At 34.3% G+C, this 19,907-nt stretch overlaps 1 protein-coding gene and 1 long non-coding RNA gene across 4 annotated transcripts in view; one reads left to right on the top strand and one right to left on the bottom strand.

Annotated features, from left to right (window-relative positions):
• Positions 1-19,907, bottom strand: part of Lis-1 (lissencephaly-1 homolog) — a 33,108-nt gene that overhangs the window by 6,063 nt on the left and 7,138 nt on the right. Inside the window, exons 2-8 of one of the 2 annotated variants that reach the window (XM_054233816.1) lie at positions 15,319-15,427; positions 14,965-15,265; positions 12,964-13,120; positions 12,726-12,903; positions 12,535-12,670; positions 7,743-7,898; positions 1,079-1,274 (exon numbers count right to left, since the gene is read on the bottom strand). In XM_054233816.1, the coding sequence (XP_054089791.1) occupies positions 1,079-1,274; positions 7,743-7,898; positions 12,535-12,670; positions 12,726-12,903; positions 12,964-13,120; positions 14,965-15,265; positions 15,319-15,356 (1,162 nt within the window). In that variant the 5' untranslated portion in view covers positions 15,357-15,427. Of the gene's footprint in view, positions 1-1,078; positions 1,275-7,742; positions 7,899-12,534; positions 12,671-12,725; positions 12,904-12,963; positions 13,121-14,964; positions 15,266-15,318; positions 15,447-19,907 lie in introns of those variants that run through there. The other variant, XM_054233817.1, reaches the window with a different exon arrangement.
• Positions 11,516-12,405, top strand: LOC128922637 (uncharacterized). Of its 2 annotated transcripts, none has more exons than XR_008471824.1 (3): positions 11,516-11,626; positions 11,969-12,201; positions 12,261-12,405. It is a non-coding gene; the product is annotated as an uncharacterized LOC128922637 (long non-coding RNA). The 2 variants fall into 2 exon arrangements; XR_008471823.1 differs by lacking the exon at positions 11,516-11,626 and adding an exon at positions 11,722-11,915.

Below are 19,907 nucleotides of genomic sequence, written 5' to 3'. Positions count from 1 at the left end.
AACGTACGATACACTCCACTCGCGTGTGGTGGCGGAACACGTCGGAAAATGACACCAGCCAGTGCAGGAATTGCATCTGACTGAGGTCACGTTCCGACGTATTACGGTCTGACACGCGGAACAGACTGTGCGAGGGACCAGGTGTTGCCTTGAGGTCCTCGCACGAGGATTGGAGCGGGATGAAGGTTTGGGGGGATTGGTCAGACTGGGAGTCATGCTGTCTAGTTGAGCTTCTGGGGCCCGTAGGGGCCATAAGTTGGCCACTCCCTGGGAGTGGCGGCGCGTTGCGCAAACTAGGTGCAAGTTGCACTGCCGTAGAGGCAACAGTCGCAGTATTGCGTTGACAACATGGGGCCACATAACGCCTGAACAGGTCTTAAGATGGCTTCATCAATTGCATGAGTTACACCTAACCGAGGTGGAATTTGGATGGAGCCTTTTAGCGCATACGCAGCAGAAAAATACCGGCTGCGGTGGAAGTTGAGAAACAGTCTTTTTTTTCATTTCCGAAAATAAAAATTTCAAACTATTTCCGAATTGGAATTTTCAACTTCCCTTCAAATAGTCCTTCAAACAACCCCGTCGTTTCTATGTCGCTTTCAATTATAGCAACGACAAAGAAACAGTCGTTCTTGGATTCATGGCCAAACAATGTATTTTAAAATTTTCTAAGGATTTTTAGATATGTTCCTTTGAGTATTGAATACGGCGCTTTAATTTTTTATTTTTTGGGACGAGTTGATTTTTCTAGTAACGCATGCTCGTAGCTATTTTTCTGAAAGATTTCGGGTTCAAATACTAAGTATTCAACAAAAAAGTGTGTCCTTAATTATCAGCACACCCAAAATGCAACTAATTCGACAATACACAGGACTTCAGTAAAAGTGTTTGTCGTTCAGCGGAACTCCAAATTTTGGTGCGCTGTTATAATTTTCCGCTGCAATTTACAGCGATTATCTACGCAAAAATTTAATACTAAAAATATTAAACTGAAATGCGTGCTTTTTTAAATTTTATATTGTCCTTAATTATGTGACCACCTGTGTATATATGTTAAGTCATTACTTCTACGACTTACCAATTGAAGTGCAAAAATGCTGATGTGCATACAGTGTTTTCATACATCGTTTGTTGCGTAAATCCCAAACTCGAATGGTTTTGTCATCACTTGCTGATATAAGATATTTACCGCCTGGATGAAAAGATAAACCTCTGACCCAATTATCATGGCCATTTAGAGTAAACAAACATACTCCAACACTAACGTCCCAAATCTGTAAACAAAATAATTAAAATTATCCTTTTAATTATGTGGCAAAAATTTATATATTATATATATAAAAATATATGAACAGATTTTATAAATTTAATATTTAATGGTTTTCTGGAAATATGAAAAGTGAAGCTTGTGTTGTATGAAATATTTGCGACGGATAATTCATATTCATAATTGGTATTGGTATACAAATGTTTAACCTGAAAACATGTGATCATATTTTTTGCCACAACTTAAAATTTTAGGTTGGAATAAAAAGAGAAATGTTGAACATTTTGGTTCTAGTATTACAGCGCTTGAGTTCACTGAGTACCGGGGTTGAAGCCTACGCTAATAAATTTGTTATGTTGTACACCCATATCGAACATACGTGTGTTCACAGTTTCAGCTATTTAGCATATTTATGTGAGGGGCATAAAAATTGGACGTGTTTTGCATATTCGGCGATTTTCTGCTGTCGATAAAATCAAAGAATTTGCATTCAATTTTGTGTGAAAAAAGAAAAAAAGCATTTGAAACGTTGACAGTGGCACCCGGTAAGTGTACTCTATGTCAAAAACAGAAGATGAGAATGACGACGGGTTTTTTGCAAATATGATAGTAAGAGAAAAAGCTGATTTATGTAAACAAATAAATTGTATTTATTTTTCAAAATGGAAAAAAAATCGCAAATCAGCTGTTAGAAAAACGTAAACATAGTTGCATATGACAGTATTTAAATAATAGCTCTGTGTACGGAACTGCTGGAGCTGCTGGCCTTTTGGGAGAGGAAGAATGTCAGAAGAAATGCCAAGTTACTCGAACAGCTAGTAAAAGTAAAGAAACGGAAAACTTTCTTTACTTTTACTTTCTTACTCTAAAAAACAATCAATTAATTAATATGCACATATGCACGTATATTATCGATTAGCTTAGTTGTCAGAGTTGAAATCTAATACAAATTTTTAATTGTAGAACTAACAGGTTCAATAATATATGATTTCTGTAAGTAAGGTTAGTTTTAATAAATTTAGGATACGTAAAAAAATATAGTAAATAAAAAATGAAGTAAGAAAATAACTTATTGTATAAGTTAACAAAATCACAAATATGATGGTAATCGATTAACAATTTCATCTCCTAACGAATGTTGGTTTCATAGTCATGATATGGATCGATCTTAACCATATCTTACTTGATTCATAAAACTTATGGTTTGTAATTGAAATGAATGAAAAATTACTTCAACAACTGATTGTATTTAATAAGGAAAATATTAATTTCTAAAAACAGACTGAAAAAACTTGAATATATTGCAATATCTATGTTTAGTCCAAAGAAATACTCCTCTGCATCACTCTCCAAAAAGTAATAGAAGTAATGCAGAGAAGTACAACCACCCCAACTTCACTTATCACCGATCACCTCTCACACAACAATATAGAGAAAAAGAAGAAAGTGAACAACACAACACCCACAAACCAGAACACAAAAACCCGCGCTTAAATAAAGTGAAATTAACATAAACCCAAACGTAAACTCAAACACATACTTCAAGTGAAAGAAGAGAAATCCCCAAAAACACAAAACCCAACCCAACCTAAATAAAGAAGGAGGAAAACATCCAACACAGAGGAGTCAAATACTACACAACTCAGGAAAAAGGAATTATCCCACAGGTCATATACATAGTTTCGCTATAATATCACTAACTATAACTAATTAAACACAAAACTATTAACAATAGTCTACCTACACACTTACCCAATATATACGAATTTATAACATTTAAAACTCAACCAAAACTCTTTTCTTCAAACGGATCGGCCTCATCGTCATCTTAACCCGACATTTTTTGGTCCTATCGAGCCGCGATAGTTTGAAGGAAACCAACAACAACATCGTTGGAATCTAGCCTCACTCCGCAATAATAATATCATCGTTGGAATACACCGACGCCCAATAACAGCAATACATAGTGCACCCAACAAGAAGTTTGCATGTCACCAACAACAAAAACACAAATAATTAAAATACCCTAATATTATAAAGAGCGAAAAATTTGTAAGTGCGACCCAAATTCATCAATATTATTTAAATTGAAAATGCAAATCAATATTGTCAAAAATTCAAATTTCAAATTGTGCATTTAAGCGAACTTAAATTCATTTTACTTGTTTCTACTGAGTTTGACACATTTTGATCTGCACCAGTTAATTACAGACATACATGTACCCACGAGAAGAAGTGCAATAATAAAACGCATAATTGCATGCTGCGGCTATTGCACTCTTCTTGCTCAAAAGTAATTAATATAAATATATTCAAACACCCGCACCTATTTACATACACACGAACTAGCGATCCAGTTCGTAGAATTGTTGGTAGCAAAAAAAAAGCCAAAAACGGAAATTTTGAAAATAAATTCAAATTATAAATTTTACTCTCTACCCTGTTTTTTTAATACATACCCACTCAAATAATATTGTTTACACCCACCCAAATCATGGAAATGGAAGATTTTAAATTCACTACCACCGATTTAATAGAATTCGTGGAAGATCACTACCAGACCTCAGCTGTTTATACTCTAGAAATCCAAAGAGTTAAACTAAATTCGCTTTACGAGAAAGCAGAAAGGGCCTATGATGCTATTCGCAGAATTTCTCGCGAAACCCAAGAAACCATAGACTTTAACAAAGTCAAAGATAGATACAAGAAATGCTTTCAAATGTATTTATCGTGCTTAGCCTCAATTAATGAAGATGTAGACAGACGTAATATCCACGCGTCATTCCAACCCATTAAGGAAAGAGCCTCAGAAGACTCTACAATAGATTTCGGTCACAAGATTGATCTACCACCATGTGACACCGACATCTTTTACGGAGATAACACGGCTTGGCCCACATTTCGAGATATGTTTACGGCCTTGTATATCCGTAACCCCAGAATAAGTAATGTTGAAAAACCCTTTCACCTTACTCAGAAGACCCGAGACGAAGCAAGAGAAGCTATTAAAAACACACCCCTAACAAACGATAGTTTCATATTGGCCTGGAAAAATCTGGTCTAGCAGTATGAAAACAAAAGAATGCAGGTCAACACCCAATTAAAAACCCTTCTCAACTTACCCGATGTGACTCACGAAACAGGCTACGCTATAAAAGGCCTGCAAATAGCGGTTAATAATGTCTTAACAAATTTAACCCATCTTGAGATTGACACACAAAGTTGGGACCCGATACTGATATATCTTTGTAGCTCGAAACTACCTAAACAGACTCTAGAAGCATTCGAATCTACCCTAGCACATATTACTTCTATACCCACATGGTCAAATTTCGACTCCTTTTTGATCCACAAATATAAAACACTCGAATCTGTATCAAATTTTAAGGCTTCAGTAGCAAAACCCGACCCACCCCATCTTGACACAGTAAAAAGATCAGTTGAAAAAAGATATAACCCGAGAGATAGAACCACAAACTATCAAAACAGTTCATCTCAACCCCACCCGGAAGCAGAAGGTTGCAAACTTTGCAATAAGCATCACTCGAATCGTGAATGCCCCCAATTCCTAGCAATGAAAGTTGAGACCCGTATAATCACAATTAGAAGGTACGGATATTGCTACAACTGCTTATCTTTATCACACAGTTACAAGAACTGCATGAGTAAAAACACTTGCCGCAAATGTCACAAAAGACACAACACACTGATACACAAAGAATATAACCCTCGACCTGACACCAACCCGGAAATTCCAAGAGTGACCAGTACAATACCTGCTACTGCTGCAAGTACCACAATACCCACACAAAATATCAAACAGCAAGCCTACACTACTACTATACAGTCCACTATTTCATTAACTCAAGACCCTCACAACCCAAGTAGGAAGCAGATATTATTGGGTACAGCAATGGTTCAGATCGAACATAATGGTCAGCGATACTATGCGAGAGCTCTAATAGATTCATGTTCGGAGGACACATTTATATCTGAAAGACTTAAACGAAGTCTGGATCTACTCACCCACTCTACATCAGCCCAAGTGACCGGAATAACCAACACGGTTTTAGCAACCCCCACGAAAACGTGTAATATTACCCTACGTTCACCCGTAAACACGAATTACAAAATTTCAACTCAGGCATTAATTATGAACAAAATTACCGAAAACGTAACCACATACCCAATAAAACCAAATCTGGCTCTAAAGAAGCTTGGCTTCACACTAGCGGATACCCAATTCCACAAACCGAGACCCGTGGATATATTAATTGGTAGTGATAACTATCCAAATATCCTACTAAGTGGAGTAAAACGAAACATTCTGGGCTCACTCCTAGCCCAAGAAACAGAATTCGGATGGATTCTGACCGGACCCATTACTCATCCCTCCAAAAACTCATCAATAGCATCATTCCATAACATAATCAACCCGGAGTATCAACTCACACGCTTTGAAGAGGTGGAGGAAACCCCAAAGGATCCCATAAATCCCAGATTTGATGGAATACGTAAAGCAATGTTTCAAAAAACTACCCGACGACATTCAAATGACCGCTATGTAAGAACCCTACCCACAACTCGGAAGAAATATGAAAACGATGATCACAACACAACCCGAATAAACATCACCAATGAACAAAGAAGCAAAACTCATTGTCATGTTGCATGTGGATTATGCAAGGATGACTATCGATTAGCCACATGTACCAAATACTTGTCGGCTAACTTACACAAAAAATATGAAGCAGTCATCAGACACCGCTATTGTATTAATTGTTTAGCCAGATCCCACAAAACAGAAGGATGCACAAGCAGACATCGATGTTCCACCTGCAATGGAAAATATCAGTCATCTCTACATGGTCACCCAAGACTGCACCCAGCAAATGAGAAAGAAGATTTTGAGAATCCTAGATCTCAAACCCTACCCACAGAGACCCGGCTATCATCCATACTGGCTAAACAGACCCTTACACACTTTTAAACCCGACCCTTAAGAGACTTAAGTGACGTTGATCAAATACTCCTTGACAACATAGTCCTCTCTGACCCTCAATTTCACACCCAATCAGAAGTAATGTTGGATATCGGAGCGGATAACTACCCACACAATACACGAAGTGGATTACAATGGCGCAATCATAACCCAGAATAGAGCATTAGAAGCCGAAGGCTAAGTATCTTTACGCACTCATTACACTTTCACTTTATCAAATATACCCCACTAATCCAAATTAATTTCGCAGATACTGCAAGGCGGCCGGGATGTTTAGTCCAAACAAATACTCCTCTGCATCACTCTCCAAAAAGTAATAGAAGTAATGCAGAGGAGTACAACCACCCCAACTTCACTTATCACCGATCACCTCTCACACAACAATATAGAGAAAAAGAAGAAAGTGAACAACACAACACCCACAAACCAGAACACAAAAACCCGCCCTTAAATAAAGTGAAATTAACATAAACCCAAACGTAAACTCAAACACATACTTCAAGTGAAAGAAGAGAAGTCCCCAAAAACACAAAACCCAACCCAACCTAAATAAAGAAGGAGGAAAACATCCAACACAGAGGAGTCAAATACTACACAACTCAAGAAAAAGGAATTATGCCACAGGTCATATACATAGTTTCGCTACAATATCACTAACTATAACTAATTAAACACAAAACAATTAACAATATTGTCAACCTACACACTTACCCAATATATACGAATTTATAACATTTAAAACTTAACCAAAACTCTTTTCTTCAAACGGATCGGCCTCATCGTCATCTTAACCCGACAATCTACATATACTATTATTATAAAGAGGAAATATTTGTATGTATGTTTGTAATGAATAAACTCAAAAACTACTATGTCGATTTCAAAAATTCTTTCACCATTGTAAAGCTACATTCACACCAAGTAACATAGGTTATGTATATTTATTGATAGAATCTCATCTTTCTGGAAATAGTTCCCAGGTGAGGGTATCAAAAAAACTCCGTGATGGAAAATCTTAATCTGAAACTGAAAATCGTCTTGCAAGTCATTCTCTTCGCATCGCAATCGCGTGCCAAAGAGTCGATTAACGAGCGCTCGCAGCTGCTTGCTGGACAAAATTTCAAAACCTCCCAAGTACGCGCTTGAGAGTCAAGTACGGGACGTGTGCTGCGGCTTGAAGAATTATTGGAAATATACAAGTTCGCACTAGGGCGTCGAACTCTGAGCACTCCCAACGCCTTCATATTCAGAGAGAAAGACAACGGACACCAAAGACTAGAGGTCGTAATCAAGTTTCAGCTCATTGCAAATACAATATAATTTCATGTTCGAATTTACCTCATTTTACTTTTTAAAATGAACCTTATAACTTTTGAAATGTTTGTTTAAACCCGTGCGAAGCCGGATCGGTCTGCCAGTATCAAATAAAAATAAAGAAATATAAAAAGTATACATGATTTTGAAACTACTTACTTTTATAGTTTTGTCTCGAGATCCTGATGCCAAAAAGGGCCCTTGATGATGCCCTTTTTTATTATCAGTGCCGGTGCCTTCATTTATAGCAGCTGTAGACAAATCCGGTGCCCAGGCAATACATTCAACTGTGTGATCGTGATCCCGAAGTTCGGCCTATTCAGTAGAAATAGAAAACAGTAAAGTTGTAAATATTCGAACTCAACGAGATATATAGAAAAGTGTTAAGACCGATTATACCGATAAGTATAGTACAGTGGAACTTCCATGACTCCACCTTTTGAATTGGCAATAGCGTTTAGAAATCAAATTTCATATTAATTTCCTTCCATAACTCAAACATCCCTAATTCGAAGTTCTCCATAACTCGAACTCTTGAATTGGCAAATATAAGTCAAATTTCATACTAATTTCCTTCCATAAATCAAACTTTTCGACCAGGCCATAAACAAAATTTAAAATTTTACTATCGAAGCAGGATTTTAAAAGAGTCCCTCAATATCGTATGGAGGCGAACAAAAAATATGATATTACGCTTATGGATTTTATAAATCATGTAACAAAGGCTTGGGATACAGAAGTCAAGAACCAAACAACAGCAAACTGCAACAAACAAAATTACAGAATACATGTTTTAATGTATGTACATAAAACTGTATGCGAAGTAAATAAATAAAACCTTGAATACATCTATATTTTAAAGCTTTATGAAATTTTGTAAGTTTTAATGAAAATTTTATAACTGGAAGTCTCTCTAGCTCGAAGTTTTTTTGTGAATTATGGTGATTCGAGTTACGAGAAATTCCATTGTACATCTATGCATATTGATAAATAATTTGCTGTAAAAGCATCTACTTAATTGTTTTAAAAGCAAGTTATATACATTGCACTCGCGAAACTCGAACACACGATAACTCGAACGTTCGGAAACTTGAAAATTGTTTCTTCTCCATTGGCTACTTTAAAACTCGAACAAAATATGATGGCTCTAAAACTCGAACAAAAAATGTCCATTATTTTATACGCAAAAACATATCATATATAATATACATACATATTCGTATTGTTGTATGTTAACATGTCCAACGCATGTTAGATGCGTATTGTTTTATTAAAAGGTGCCTCAAAAGGCTTCTTCTTGACAACGCTCTTCGCATCCAAACGAAGATGAATTAAAGTCTGAAGATGGCAGCGATGTTTTTGCCCCCGAATGTCAAGCCTTTTTATAAATTCTCTATAGAAATTCTCTGTTGGCAGCCATTTTCACCGATCAATGCGATTTGGTGGAATCAATGAAAAAAATTAACTTGAGCGAAGATGTTACATTTTTGGATAGAGCTTGGAAAAAGTTGGGGCAAGATACTTTGGTGAAGTGCTGGAAAAATATTTTAAACTTTGCCAAACCTGGATAACGACGACGACGATGATGTTCCGCTTAATGTTTTGAAAAACCAAATGGAAGCAGAAGCTAAAAAATTGGAAAAAGAATCTGCGAATATTCTCGAAGGCTTAAATCCTGAGGTATGGTGGTGCTTCAAAATAAAAAAGTCATGTTTAACAACAACACATTTTTATTAGGTTCTTTTTACAAAAGAAGAGATAAATAACTGGAATAAAGGCTTGATTAAAGAGGAACCAATTGAAGAAAGCAATTCTGAAGATGAATATGAGGCAGAATGATTTGTATTGCAATCATTGCGTGAAAAGGCCGTATTGAATTCGGTCGAACATAAGAAACGGCAAACACAAATCACTCCTTTTTTTCTAATAATTAGATACACATGTTCATTGTATTATTTAAGAAAAGAAAAATAAAATATTCGAATGAATTAATCATGAATCACTAAACATTACAAAACATACTAATATTTTGAATTATGCAAGAAAAATATAACACTCGAAAACTGGAATAATTCGTTAACTCGAATAGGTGTGGTTTTCATTAGTTCGAGTTTTCGCGAGTGCACTGTAGTTTTTTGTAACAAATTTAAATCAATAAAATTAATTAATTAAAGTACGACTTCTGAAATTAATATTGGTCTCCGTGCTGTCATGTTTAGAGATACATACTACCACTACGTAGGCCCTGACTGTGATCTGAGCAAAAATGTTTTTCTCTTATCGGTGGACCTTTAAAAGAGTAAAATTAATGCAAAACAGACTTTCATAACATACATTAGTCGTTCAGAGTTGTCTTGACTAAATAAATTATAGATTATATCTTAGATAAATTATAAATTAGTGTTCTAATGTTGCCCTATTTTGTACTATATTTTTTAGTGCAAACGAGTTAGATATAGAGTTATATATATCAAAATGATCATGGCGACGAGACCAAAATTCGAATGTCAGTCTGCCCGTCTGTACGTCCGTGCAACGGATAACATGAGTAAAAATTTAGATTTCTTGACGAAACTTGGCACACATGTACCTTGGAACCGTGAGAGGGTTGCTTTCGAAAATCGGATCATTGCCAACCAACCGAAAACACATAAAGGGTCATAACTAAGCCATAAATAAAGTTATAAAAGTAAAATTTGGAATAAAGGATCGCACTAGTAACTGGCATATTGGGATGTAATTTTTTTGGGTAAGCGGGAGTAGCTCCGCCCCCAAATTTGTATATTATCTCGCAAACCCAATAAAGCTATATAAACCAAACTTTCTGCAGTCGTTCCTTAATACAGTCCAAAAATGAAAGAAATCGGATAATAACCACGCCCACCTCCCATACAAAGGTTAGGTTGAAAATTACTAAAAATGCGTTAACACACTAAGAAGAAATAGCAGAAAGAAGCTGCACACAGATCTTTTTACAAAATGAAAAATGGGCGTAGCATCGCCATACCTCAGGAACTACTCGACAGATTTCAATGAAATTCGAAATACATATATTTTCTTGACACCCTGATGACACGTGTGGAAATTGGATGAAATCGGTTCACAACCACGACAACTTCCCATATAACTCAATTTTGCAGTCCATCTGATTCCATCACTTTATAAGATATACATCAGGAACCAATGAAGATAGCGAAATAAAACTTTACACAAATAACAACAAACTTTACAAGCGACCAGCAATATCTGTCAAATATTAAAATACACGCGTTCTTATGGGCACAGATTTTTTGACAACAGCACGACTACGCGACAACAGGCTTGTAATTGTCGATGTCGCTAAATTAAAAATGTTTCTAATTTTGGCGACGACAATGGGCATCTGTAGAGTTGCCACTAATATGTGAAATGTAAAATTATTAAAAATTATAACAAAGATGACATTATTTTGCCAGCATAAATATAAAATAGCTTTGATATGTCATTTATAATAACAATAGATTATTTAAAACAAATAAATCGACCATTTTTACATTTTTGTACAAATAATTCCACTTTAAACTAAATATGAAAATTTTATTGAAGTGAAAGATTTTAGTACGGCAACAATGAAATTGCTGTTTGATATGTCGCTGCCGTCTTCAAAATGTTCAAGACGCTGGCTTCAACGCGACATTTGTGATCAGCCGTCGTTACGTCGTGTCGTGTCGTCGGGTTTGTGTTCGGCACTTCAGAAGACAACATCCGGCAGCATATGTACTATGTACAGCGTTGCATAACATCTGCTTATAATTTAAGAATTCAACATATTGCAGATATTTTCTAAATGAAAATAATGATACAGAAATATATTCGGGAAATAACACTTAATGAACTAAAATTGGTCATAAAAAAAGCGATCACATTATGTTGTCTTTAGATAATAATTGAATGAAACGTTCAAACGACATTTGCATTCATATTTCATATTTTGTTTCAATAAAAAATTTTTCAATATAATTAGGAATTTGGGATTAAATTTAATTAATACATCGTAAATATTGGTATGTATTTATGGACTTTTCTCTTTAACTGATTTATTATTTTTTTTTTTACTGTAACTTTTAACAAATAACCAACGATTGATATTTTGTACAAACGAGAACTCGTTATCGAATAACGAACATACAAATTTCGAAAGTTCGTATTCGATAGCGAGTACCTCGATCCGAATACAAAATAAAATACATGAATATCGAAATGTATTTGTGCTTTAGTTAGGAATAAAATTATACCAAACATGTTTTTTATAAGTGAACTAGTAACCGGGCCACGGGTTGCTGTGGTTAAGGTGTACGTTAAATTATATTATAGTTTACTGTTTAATAAAATGAAATTATTTGTAGTGTCACTAATTATTGGAAAATATAGTCAATATCAAACATTTTTTGGCAAACTTTGTCGGAAATCACCAGGCAGGTCTAACCGACTGGACAGACAGATGGAAATTGCGACTAATATTTCAAATATCCTACCTCTCAAGTTGGATGAAACACACGTAATAAAATCGGTTCAGTCGTTTAGGCGTGAATCAAGGACAAACAATGTGACATGGAATTTATATATATAAATATATAAGGTAAAATTATAATTTGTACTGACGAAAATCCCAATAAAAATTTTAAAACAACCCTTTAGAAAATTGCTTGTGTACTATTATACGGTTGAATTGGTGAGTTTGAATCACCAATTGAATTGAGAATTTTGATCTGACCTACAAACAAACGGCAGCCACATCGGCAGTTTACAGTACTAAATTCCCAATTATGTATAATATGTTTAGCTATTTATATGTGTTAATTAGAATTTAGCTATCTAATTGGATAAAACGTGTCGGATTATTGATTTTAAACTTTGGGATATTAGACAAATTAAATGCATTTTTATAAAGCAGTATAGTTTAATAGCATACCTTGCAATCCTTCGTACTCGTTTGCCATATGCGAATAGAGTGATCATTTGAACAAGAAGCAAATATACTGCCATCAAGGTGTACGCGAACCATGCGCACCCATTCTCTATGGCCAGTATAAGTTTTCACACAGTATCTAATAATAACGGAAAAATAAGATTTCACGTTCTAACAAAATCCATATTTCTCACCCTGTAGCCACCTCCCACATTTTTATGGTTTTGTCTCGTGATGCTGAAATTACGTAATCTCCAGCTGGCACAAACGCTACAGACGAAACATTGTGATCATGTCCATGCATTGTTTTTACGCATTCATAACTTTGTTGAAAATCCCATAATTTGATGGATAAGTCAGCGCTGCACGATACTAAAATATAAATGTAGTATTTAATATATAATTAAGACAGATAGCTTAATTAATACAAACCCAACAGCTTTCCTTGAGCGTCAAATGCTACATCTTGCACAGAGTCGGTGTGGCCTTTTAAAGTGCGTTCATATTCTCCAGTTTCGAAGTCCCAAATTTTTATAGTAGCGTCTTCAGATGATGAAACCATCAATCCAAAAATTGGGTGAAATACCACCTAAATAATAAAACAAGGAGAGTAGAACAATATTTTTGTTGTTTGAAGTAATTAACAGGATGCGTATATCAAATCATAGTTTATTCTATTTTTTTTTGTAATTAAAATACACTATTCAACATACTTAAAATCAGAAAAAAATGACAGTCAGACGACGTATTATATTTGCTGGATTTCAAGGAGAAGCGTCTAAATTATACTTTAAAGGTCACGGTAAAAACTGAACCAGCGAATGGAAAAAATAAGTTGGCCTAATGTAACTAATAGCGCTTTTAGACAGCCAAATTAATTGATCAATTCAAATTTTTATTGAGAAGCCCTTTTTTGCATTTTACACTGCCGGCTACTCTATAACCGATCAGCTGTTATACATTTTTTTTTTTTGCTTTTCATAAGAAATTGGTAAGTTTCATCAGCTGATTAATATTTTTTAGCAGCGACATCTTCCGTAGCTTTTTTTATCAAAAAATTCAGCCAATCCCAGACAAAGAACGTATATCATACGTCTTTGTCGCAGAGTTGGATTTGATTTTCAAGTTGATTATAAAGCAATTAAAAATAAATGTTAATTTTATTTTGTATGGTAAATCAATCTTAATAAGCGTTTTATCGAGCAGAGGCCGTTTAATTGATTAATTAGCTCCTGTCTAAAAACACTATAAAATAATGTTTATAGAATCTGACGGCGTTATAAAGACTGTTAAGTTAACCAAGCACACATTATGGACCTTTATAAGCTGTATGTCAAGAATCAATGTGGGGTAGGTAGAATTTATAGATGATATTGTGAACGTGATAGAGATCTGAGATATACATCCAAATCAGTAACCAAATGATTTCCACAAAATCGAATCAACGTCGTAGCGAAAGCTATCGAATATTGGTCATCTGAGTGAAGTTAAAGTTACAGAGTGGATCAATATACTACCAGATTTCATAAAAAAATCGTGAAATCAATTTCTAGGCAGTAATGAAAAGAAAAGAAAAAAGTTTGACGTGTGAGTAATTTTGTTGCAATGAAATCTATTTTGTGATTTTTTTATTTTCTTTTTCTAAAATCTACTTATAGGCTTGTGCTGGAGATCGCGCGATTTCATTTTCTAACCGAAATTGCAAATCGCACGAGTGTTTTGAGGTGTGATGTCATTCACTCGATACTTTCACTTGATTATTTACAAATTCATTTCGTTCTACAGGATAAATAAAGAAGCATTTGAAAATATTATGAACGATATATGATTAACTGCAAGTTGAAATTTCTTGCGGAAAGTGGATTTCATAGATCCAGCGAAACATATGTCGCCTTTATATTTTACATTTTGCCATGCAAGAACTTGATGGTAACAAAAATCATGATGAACTTCATCCTATCGGCCGTTAATCAGTCGTTTTCATACTGGTTCGGCAAATATAAGGGAACAAATTGAAAATAATTTTATGTGAACAATTTAAGTTTTAGTATGTTTTATTTATTTAATATAGCAAATAAACTAGTTATGCCTTAATAACCAAATCATCAACATTTTTACAAATTATCCGCTATCAAATATATGATTCGCGTACACACGGCCGTCCGATTTCAAAACGGAATTAGTATGACGATTTCGATTTCTGGCACATGCAAAATCGTTACGATTTGATGTTCGAAAACGAAACAGTGAAAAACAGCACATGGCATCATGTTTTCAATGACAATTTCATGCGAAAACGAATTGCAACACATGCCTGATAGTTACGATTAACTTATTATTAATTTATTATTAAATTATGGATCTAATTTCAACCACAACATTCACGAGTTTTTATCACTTGTATTTAGTTTTAATATAATGAATTTTACTTACCCGTGTAATGCTTGCACGATGTCCAGTTAAAGAAAATTTTTCTGGAGGACGTGGTATCCATTCCCCAGGGCTTCGTTTTGCTTTTGTAGGAGCTCCTTCAATAACCTCCTTCTCAGCTTCTGATAATTTCGCTTCTAACTCCATAACCTTTTTTTGCAATCGAATAACAGAAGTCCATTTTTTTTCCAACAGTCCGCTAAATTTTTTTTCGTTTTCTGTAGAAACATCAGCTTCTTTGCGGAATGCATCTAAAGACTCAGAATAGCCACTACTGCCTAGATAATCGGCAATCGCTTGGTTCCTAAAATTCAAAAATACAACATATGTCTACGAAAATGAAAGTAAATATCTTACAGTTCCTCGCGCTGCCTCTGCGACAAAACCATTTTCATGTTCTTGGACAGAGCAGACGATGTCGACAATATTCGATCCTATGAAAGTAGAATCTTTCAGGAGAGTTCCGCTGAAAATTGATGAAATCGAAAATTCTTATTATTATTAACAAGTAAGCAAGGACTAAGTTCGGGTGTAACCGAACATTTTATACTCTCGCAATTTATTTAACTTTATTTATGTTATATAATACACAATTTGACCCACATATTCGTCATATATATTGTATAAAGTCCATAGAAAGTTGGAAACCATAATATTAGGTTAGAAGCACCGAGGTCGTCGTGTTCGATATATGGAGCCTTAAAAACCTATGGTCCGATTTCGGCGATTTTTAGAATGGGGTTGCCACACTATTAACATAGTATTTGTGCAAAGTTCTGCACCGATATCTTCACTAGTGCTTACTTTAAATATTCTAAAGTAAACGATTCAGATCGTATTCAAAGTTCTGGTATATAGGAAGTAGACGAGGTTGTGAAGCCATTTGGCCTATTTTCACAACATATCATTGCAAACCAAGTTTCATTGAAATCGGTCGAGTAGTTCCTGAGATATGGTTTTTGATCCATAAGTGGGCGACGCCACGCCCATTTTTCATTTTGTAAAAAAATCTCGGTGCAGCTTCCATCTGCCATTTCTCATATAAAATTTAGTGTTTCTGACGCTTTTCTTTAGTGAGTTAACCCACTTTTAGTAATTTTCAACCTAACCTTTCTATGGGAGGTGGGCGTGGTTATTATCCGATTTCTTTGATTTTTGGACTGTATTAAGTGGCTAAAAAAAATGACTGCAGAAAGTTTGGTTTATATAGCTCTATTGGTTTGCGAGATATGTACAAAAAACGTATTTGGGGGCGGGGCCGGGCCCACTTCCCCAAAAAAATTACATCCAAATATGCCCCTTCAGAGTACGATCCTTCATACCAAATTTTATTTCCATAGCTTTATTTATGGCTTAGTTATGGCACTTTACGTGTTTTCTGTTATCACCATTTTGTGGGCGTGGCAGTGGTACGATTTCGCTCATCTTCGAACTTAATCTTCTTATGGTGCGAAGGAACACGTGTTCCAAGTTTAATTAAGATATCTCAATTTTTACTCAAGTTACAGCTTGCACGGACGGACAGACGGACGGACAGACAGACATCCGGATTTGAAATTTACTCGTCACCCTGATCACTTTGGTATATATAACCTTATATCTAACTCGTTAAGTTTTAGGACTTACAAACAACCGTTATGTGGACAAAACTATAATATTCTCTTAGCAACTTTTGTTGCGAGAGTATAAAAATCGTTAATAAATTAATGAAAATAACTTTACAAGGTTGGATACAATTAATACGAAACAATTTTCATACAACAATATATAAAAAGATGTAACAAAATCACAAATTAATCTGCAAGACTTTTAATTTGGTACTGTATCCATATCAGACTATAAAGATAACTGTAAAAAATTTTCAGAGAAGCAATTGTAATAAAACATGTGGACATTTGATTTCGAAAAATGATTAATAAACATGTAAGGAAAGGCTAAGTTCGGGTGCAACCGAACATTTTATACTCTCGAAATTTATTTAGAGATTTACCTATATTTTCGGTGAAAAATTACCCTTAGGCACTGAGTTCTTCATGTTTGATATAAGGGGCCTTGAAAAGTCATGGTTCGATTTTGACAATTTTTCCACAAGTGATGTCACAGCTCAAATACAGTATTTGTGTAAAGTTTTATCTCGCTATCTTTATCGGTTCCTTATGCATACATTATAAAATGAACGAATCACAAGGATTTAAAATTGAGTTATATGGGAAGTAGGCGTAGTTGTGAACCGATTTCGCCCATATTCCACCAGTGTCATCAGGGTGTCAAGAAAATATTATATACCGAATTCTGTCGAGTAGTTCTTGAGATATGGGTTTTGACCCATAAGTGGGCGACGCCACGCCCATTTTCCATTTTGTAAAAAAATCTCAGTTCAGCTTCCTTCTACCATTTCTTATGTAAAGTTTGGTGTTTGTGACGTTTCTCGTTAGTGAGTTAACCTACTTTTAGTAATTTTCAACCTAACTTTTGTATGGGAGGTGGGCGTGGTTATTATCCGATTTCTTTCATTTTTGGAGTGTATAAGGAAATGGCTAAAAGAAACGACTGCGGAAAGTTTGGTTTATATAGCTTTATTGGTTTGCAAGATATATACATAAAACCTATTTGGGTGTGGGGTCACGCCCACTTTTCCAAACAAATTACATTCAAATGTGCCCCTTCCTAATGCGATCTTATGTTCCAAATTTTATTTTCATAACTTTATTTATGGCTTAGTTATAGCTCTTTATGTGTTTTTGGTGGGCGTGGCAGTGGTCCTATTCCGCCCATCTTCGAACTTAACCTTCTTATGGTGCCATGGAACACGTGTTCCAAGTTTCATTAAGATATCTCAATTTTTACTCAAGTTACAGCTTGCATGGACGGACAGACAGACATCCGGATTTGAACCTTACTCGTCACACTGATAACTTTGGTATATATGACCCTATATCTAACTCGTTTAGTTTTAGGACTTACAAACAACCGTTATGTGGACAAAACTATAATACTCTTTTAGCAACTTTTGTTGCGAGAGTATAAAAATTAAAAACGGGTAAATAACATAATTTAAATAATCCTGGGAGTCTTTATCATTCGATTATACATTTCAAAGAATTGAAGGATGGGAAACAAAATTTCTTCCCATGTTTGGTCTTCACAAGCTTCTTAGAGAGGGATATAATTTAAAACTAAGCGTTAGTACGTTACGCTAAAATCTACCGTGGAATGTATTTCTTTTAATTTTGGAAAACAAGTGTAGTGTTTATATACATATATATATTTGCTATAAAAACAAGAATAAGATAATTCCAAGTTAATAATATTTTTATGCAAAATATATTCCGATGTTTGATTTGAATGTTCATAAAGAAAAATGTTCGCATTTGGCAATATCGTATTTTGTAGGTTTAAAACTAATAATATTATATTTATATTTTTTTTTTTGAATTCCCATTTTAGTTATCTTCTATTTCTTGATTATGTCTAGCAGTTACTAGGAAGTTATACCATTTAATGCTTCTGCAAAAAAAAAAAAAAAAACAAGTAAGGAAAGGCTAAGTTAATTTAAAACTAGGCGTTATTCGGGAAAATCTACCGAGGAATGTATTTCTTTTAATTGTGTACATATATATATATATATACAGCCCAATTCTGTGTACATTACAAATTCAACAAATTTCTAATTTGTAAAAATTTGAAATTTATCAAGCATTTCGTATTCTGTGTCTAAAATAAAAAGCTCTTTTCTTTATAAGTTGTTAAGAAGTAAAATGCTCTTGACAAATAAAATATCTCGCTGTGGATAGTTGTGAAAGTGAATGTGTTGTAATGGAGATATTTTACTTTTGTCGTTATTTTTATACAAAGAGGAAAAATATGAACATGTGGATGGCTCGCGTTATTGAGCCGTTTTTATATTAAGAAGTTTATTTTTTGTATAAAAAAAATGAAGATAATGAGGGTAACTTCGACGAAATTGTTTTCTATATATTGAATGGATTACACCTTACCAAATTTTTGCCAATAAAGAACAAAGTTTAAAAGTTAAACATTACAACCAACTAAATCAAAATTGCATTCCAAATATTTTTAAGTATATTATAAAGGACATATGTATGTATATGAATTATATTATGTAGTATTCTAACACTAAGGGGGATCTGGGATGGAAAAGCGAATATATAACTTTATCACCTATATAGAGTAAATGGGGTTATAAAACCAAACCAAATACTTTGCATCAGGTCTGGGAGGCTTCAGTCGATATCTCGACATTGGAATCGGATAGATAGGCTGATAATCGGTCAATCGTAAACCAAACGAAGCCACAATGAAGGTTAAAACAAACTCTCATCTAAATAACGACCTTTTGCATGAAAAATAGGGCCAGGAATATTTGCGCACTCTCAGAAACTTCACGTCTAAACCAATAGCAAAGGATTTATTGTGAAATTGAAGATACATTTTTAACTATTTTGCAACAAATATTGAAATGAATGTGAAAATGAACGTTATAGAATAATTCAAATAAATTCTTCAATTCAAATCAATATAATTGGACAGAAATCAGCTGTTACTGTTTACATTATTTTGTTTCACACAAGTGTGGGGAAAAGCTGTGCGTACTAAAGCTTATTATTTTATCAAAATTGTCACAGAATACCAAAAAATTTATGTCTTGACAAAAATTTAAAAAATATTTTATATAATATTTTATATATTTTATTAAAAATAAGAATAAAGTATTTGAGAGTATGACCTGGATAGTTCCAAGTTAATATTTTTATACAATATCGTTTTTTGTTGGTTTAAATCTAATAATATTATACTTATTTTTATTTTATTTTGAATTCCTTTATGAATTATCTTCCATTTCTTGATTTTTTCTAGCAGTTACTAGGAAGTTATACCATTAATGCTTCTGAAAAAAATAAATAAAACAAGTAAGGAAAGGCTAA

The sequence above is a fragment of the Zeugodacus cucurbitae genome, chromosome 6 (assembly GCF_028554725.1).
Source record: "Zeugodacus cucurbitae isolate PBARC_wt_2022May chromosome 6, idZeuCucr1.2, whole genome shotgun sequence".
Lineage (NCBI taxonomy): Eukaryota > Metazoa > Arthropoda > Insecta > Diptera > Tephritidae > Zeugodacus > Zeugodacus cucurbitae.
Note: the sequence above shows the minus strand (reverse complement) of the source record. Positions and strands in the feature narration are given on the sequence as shown.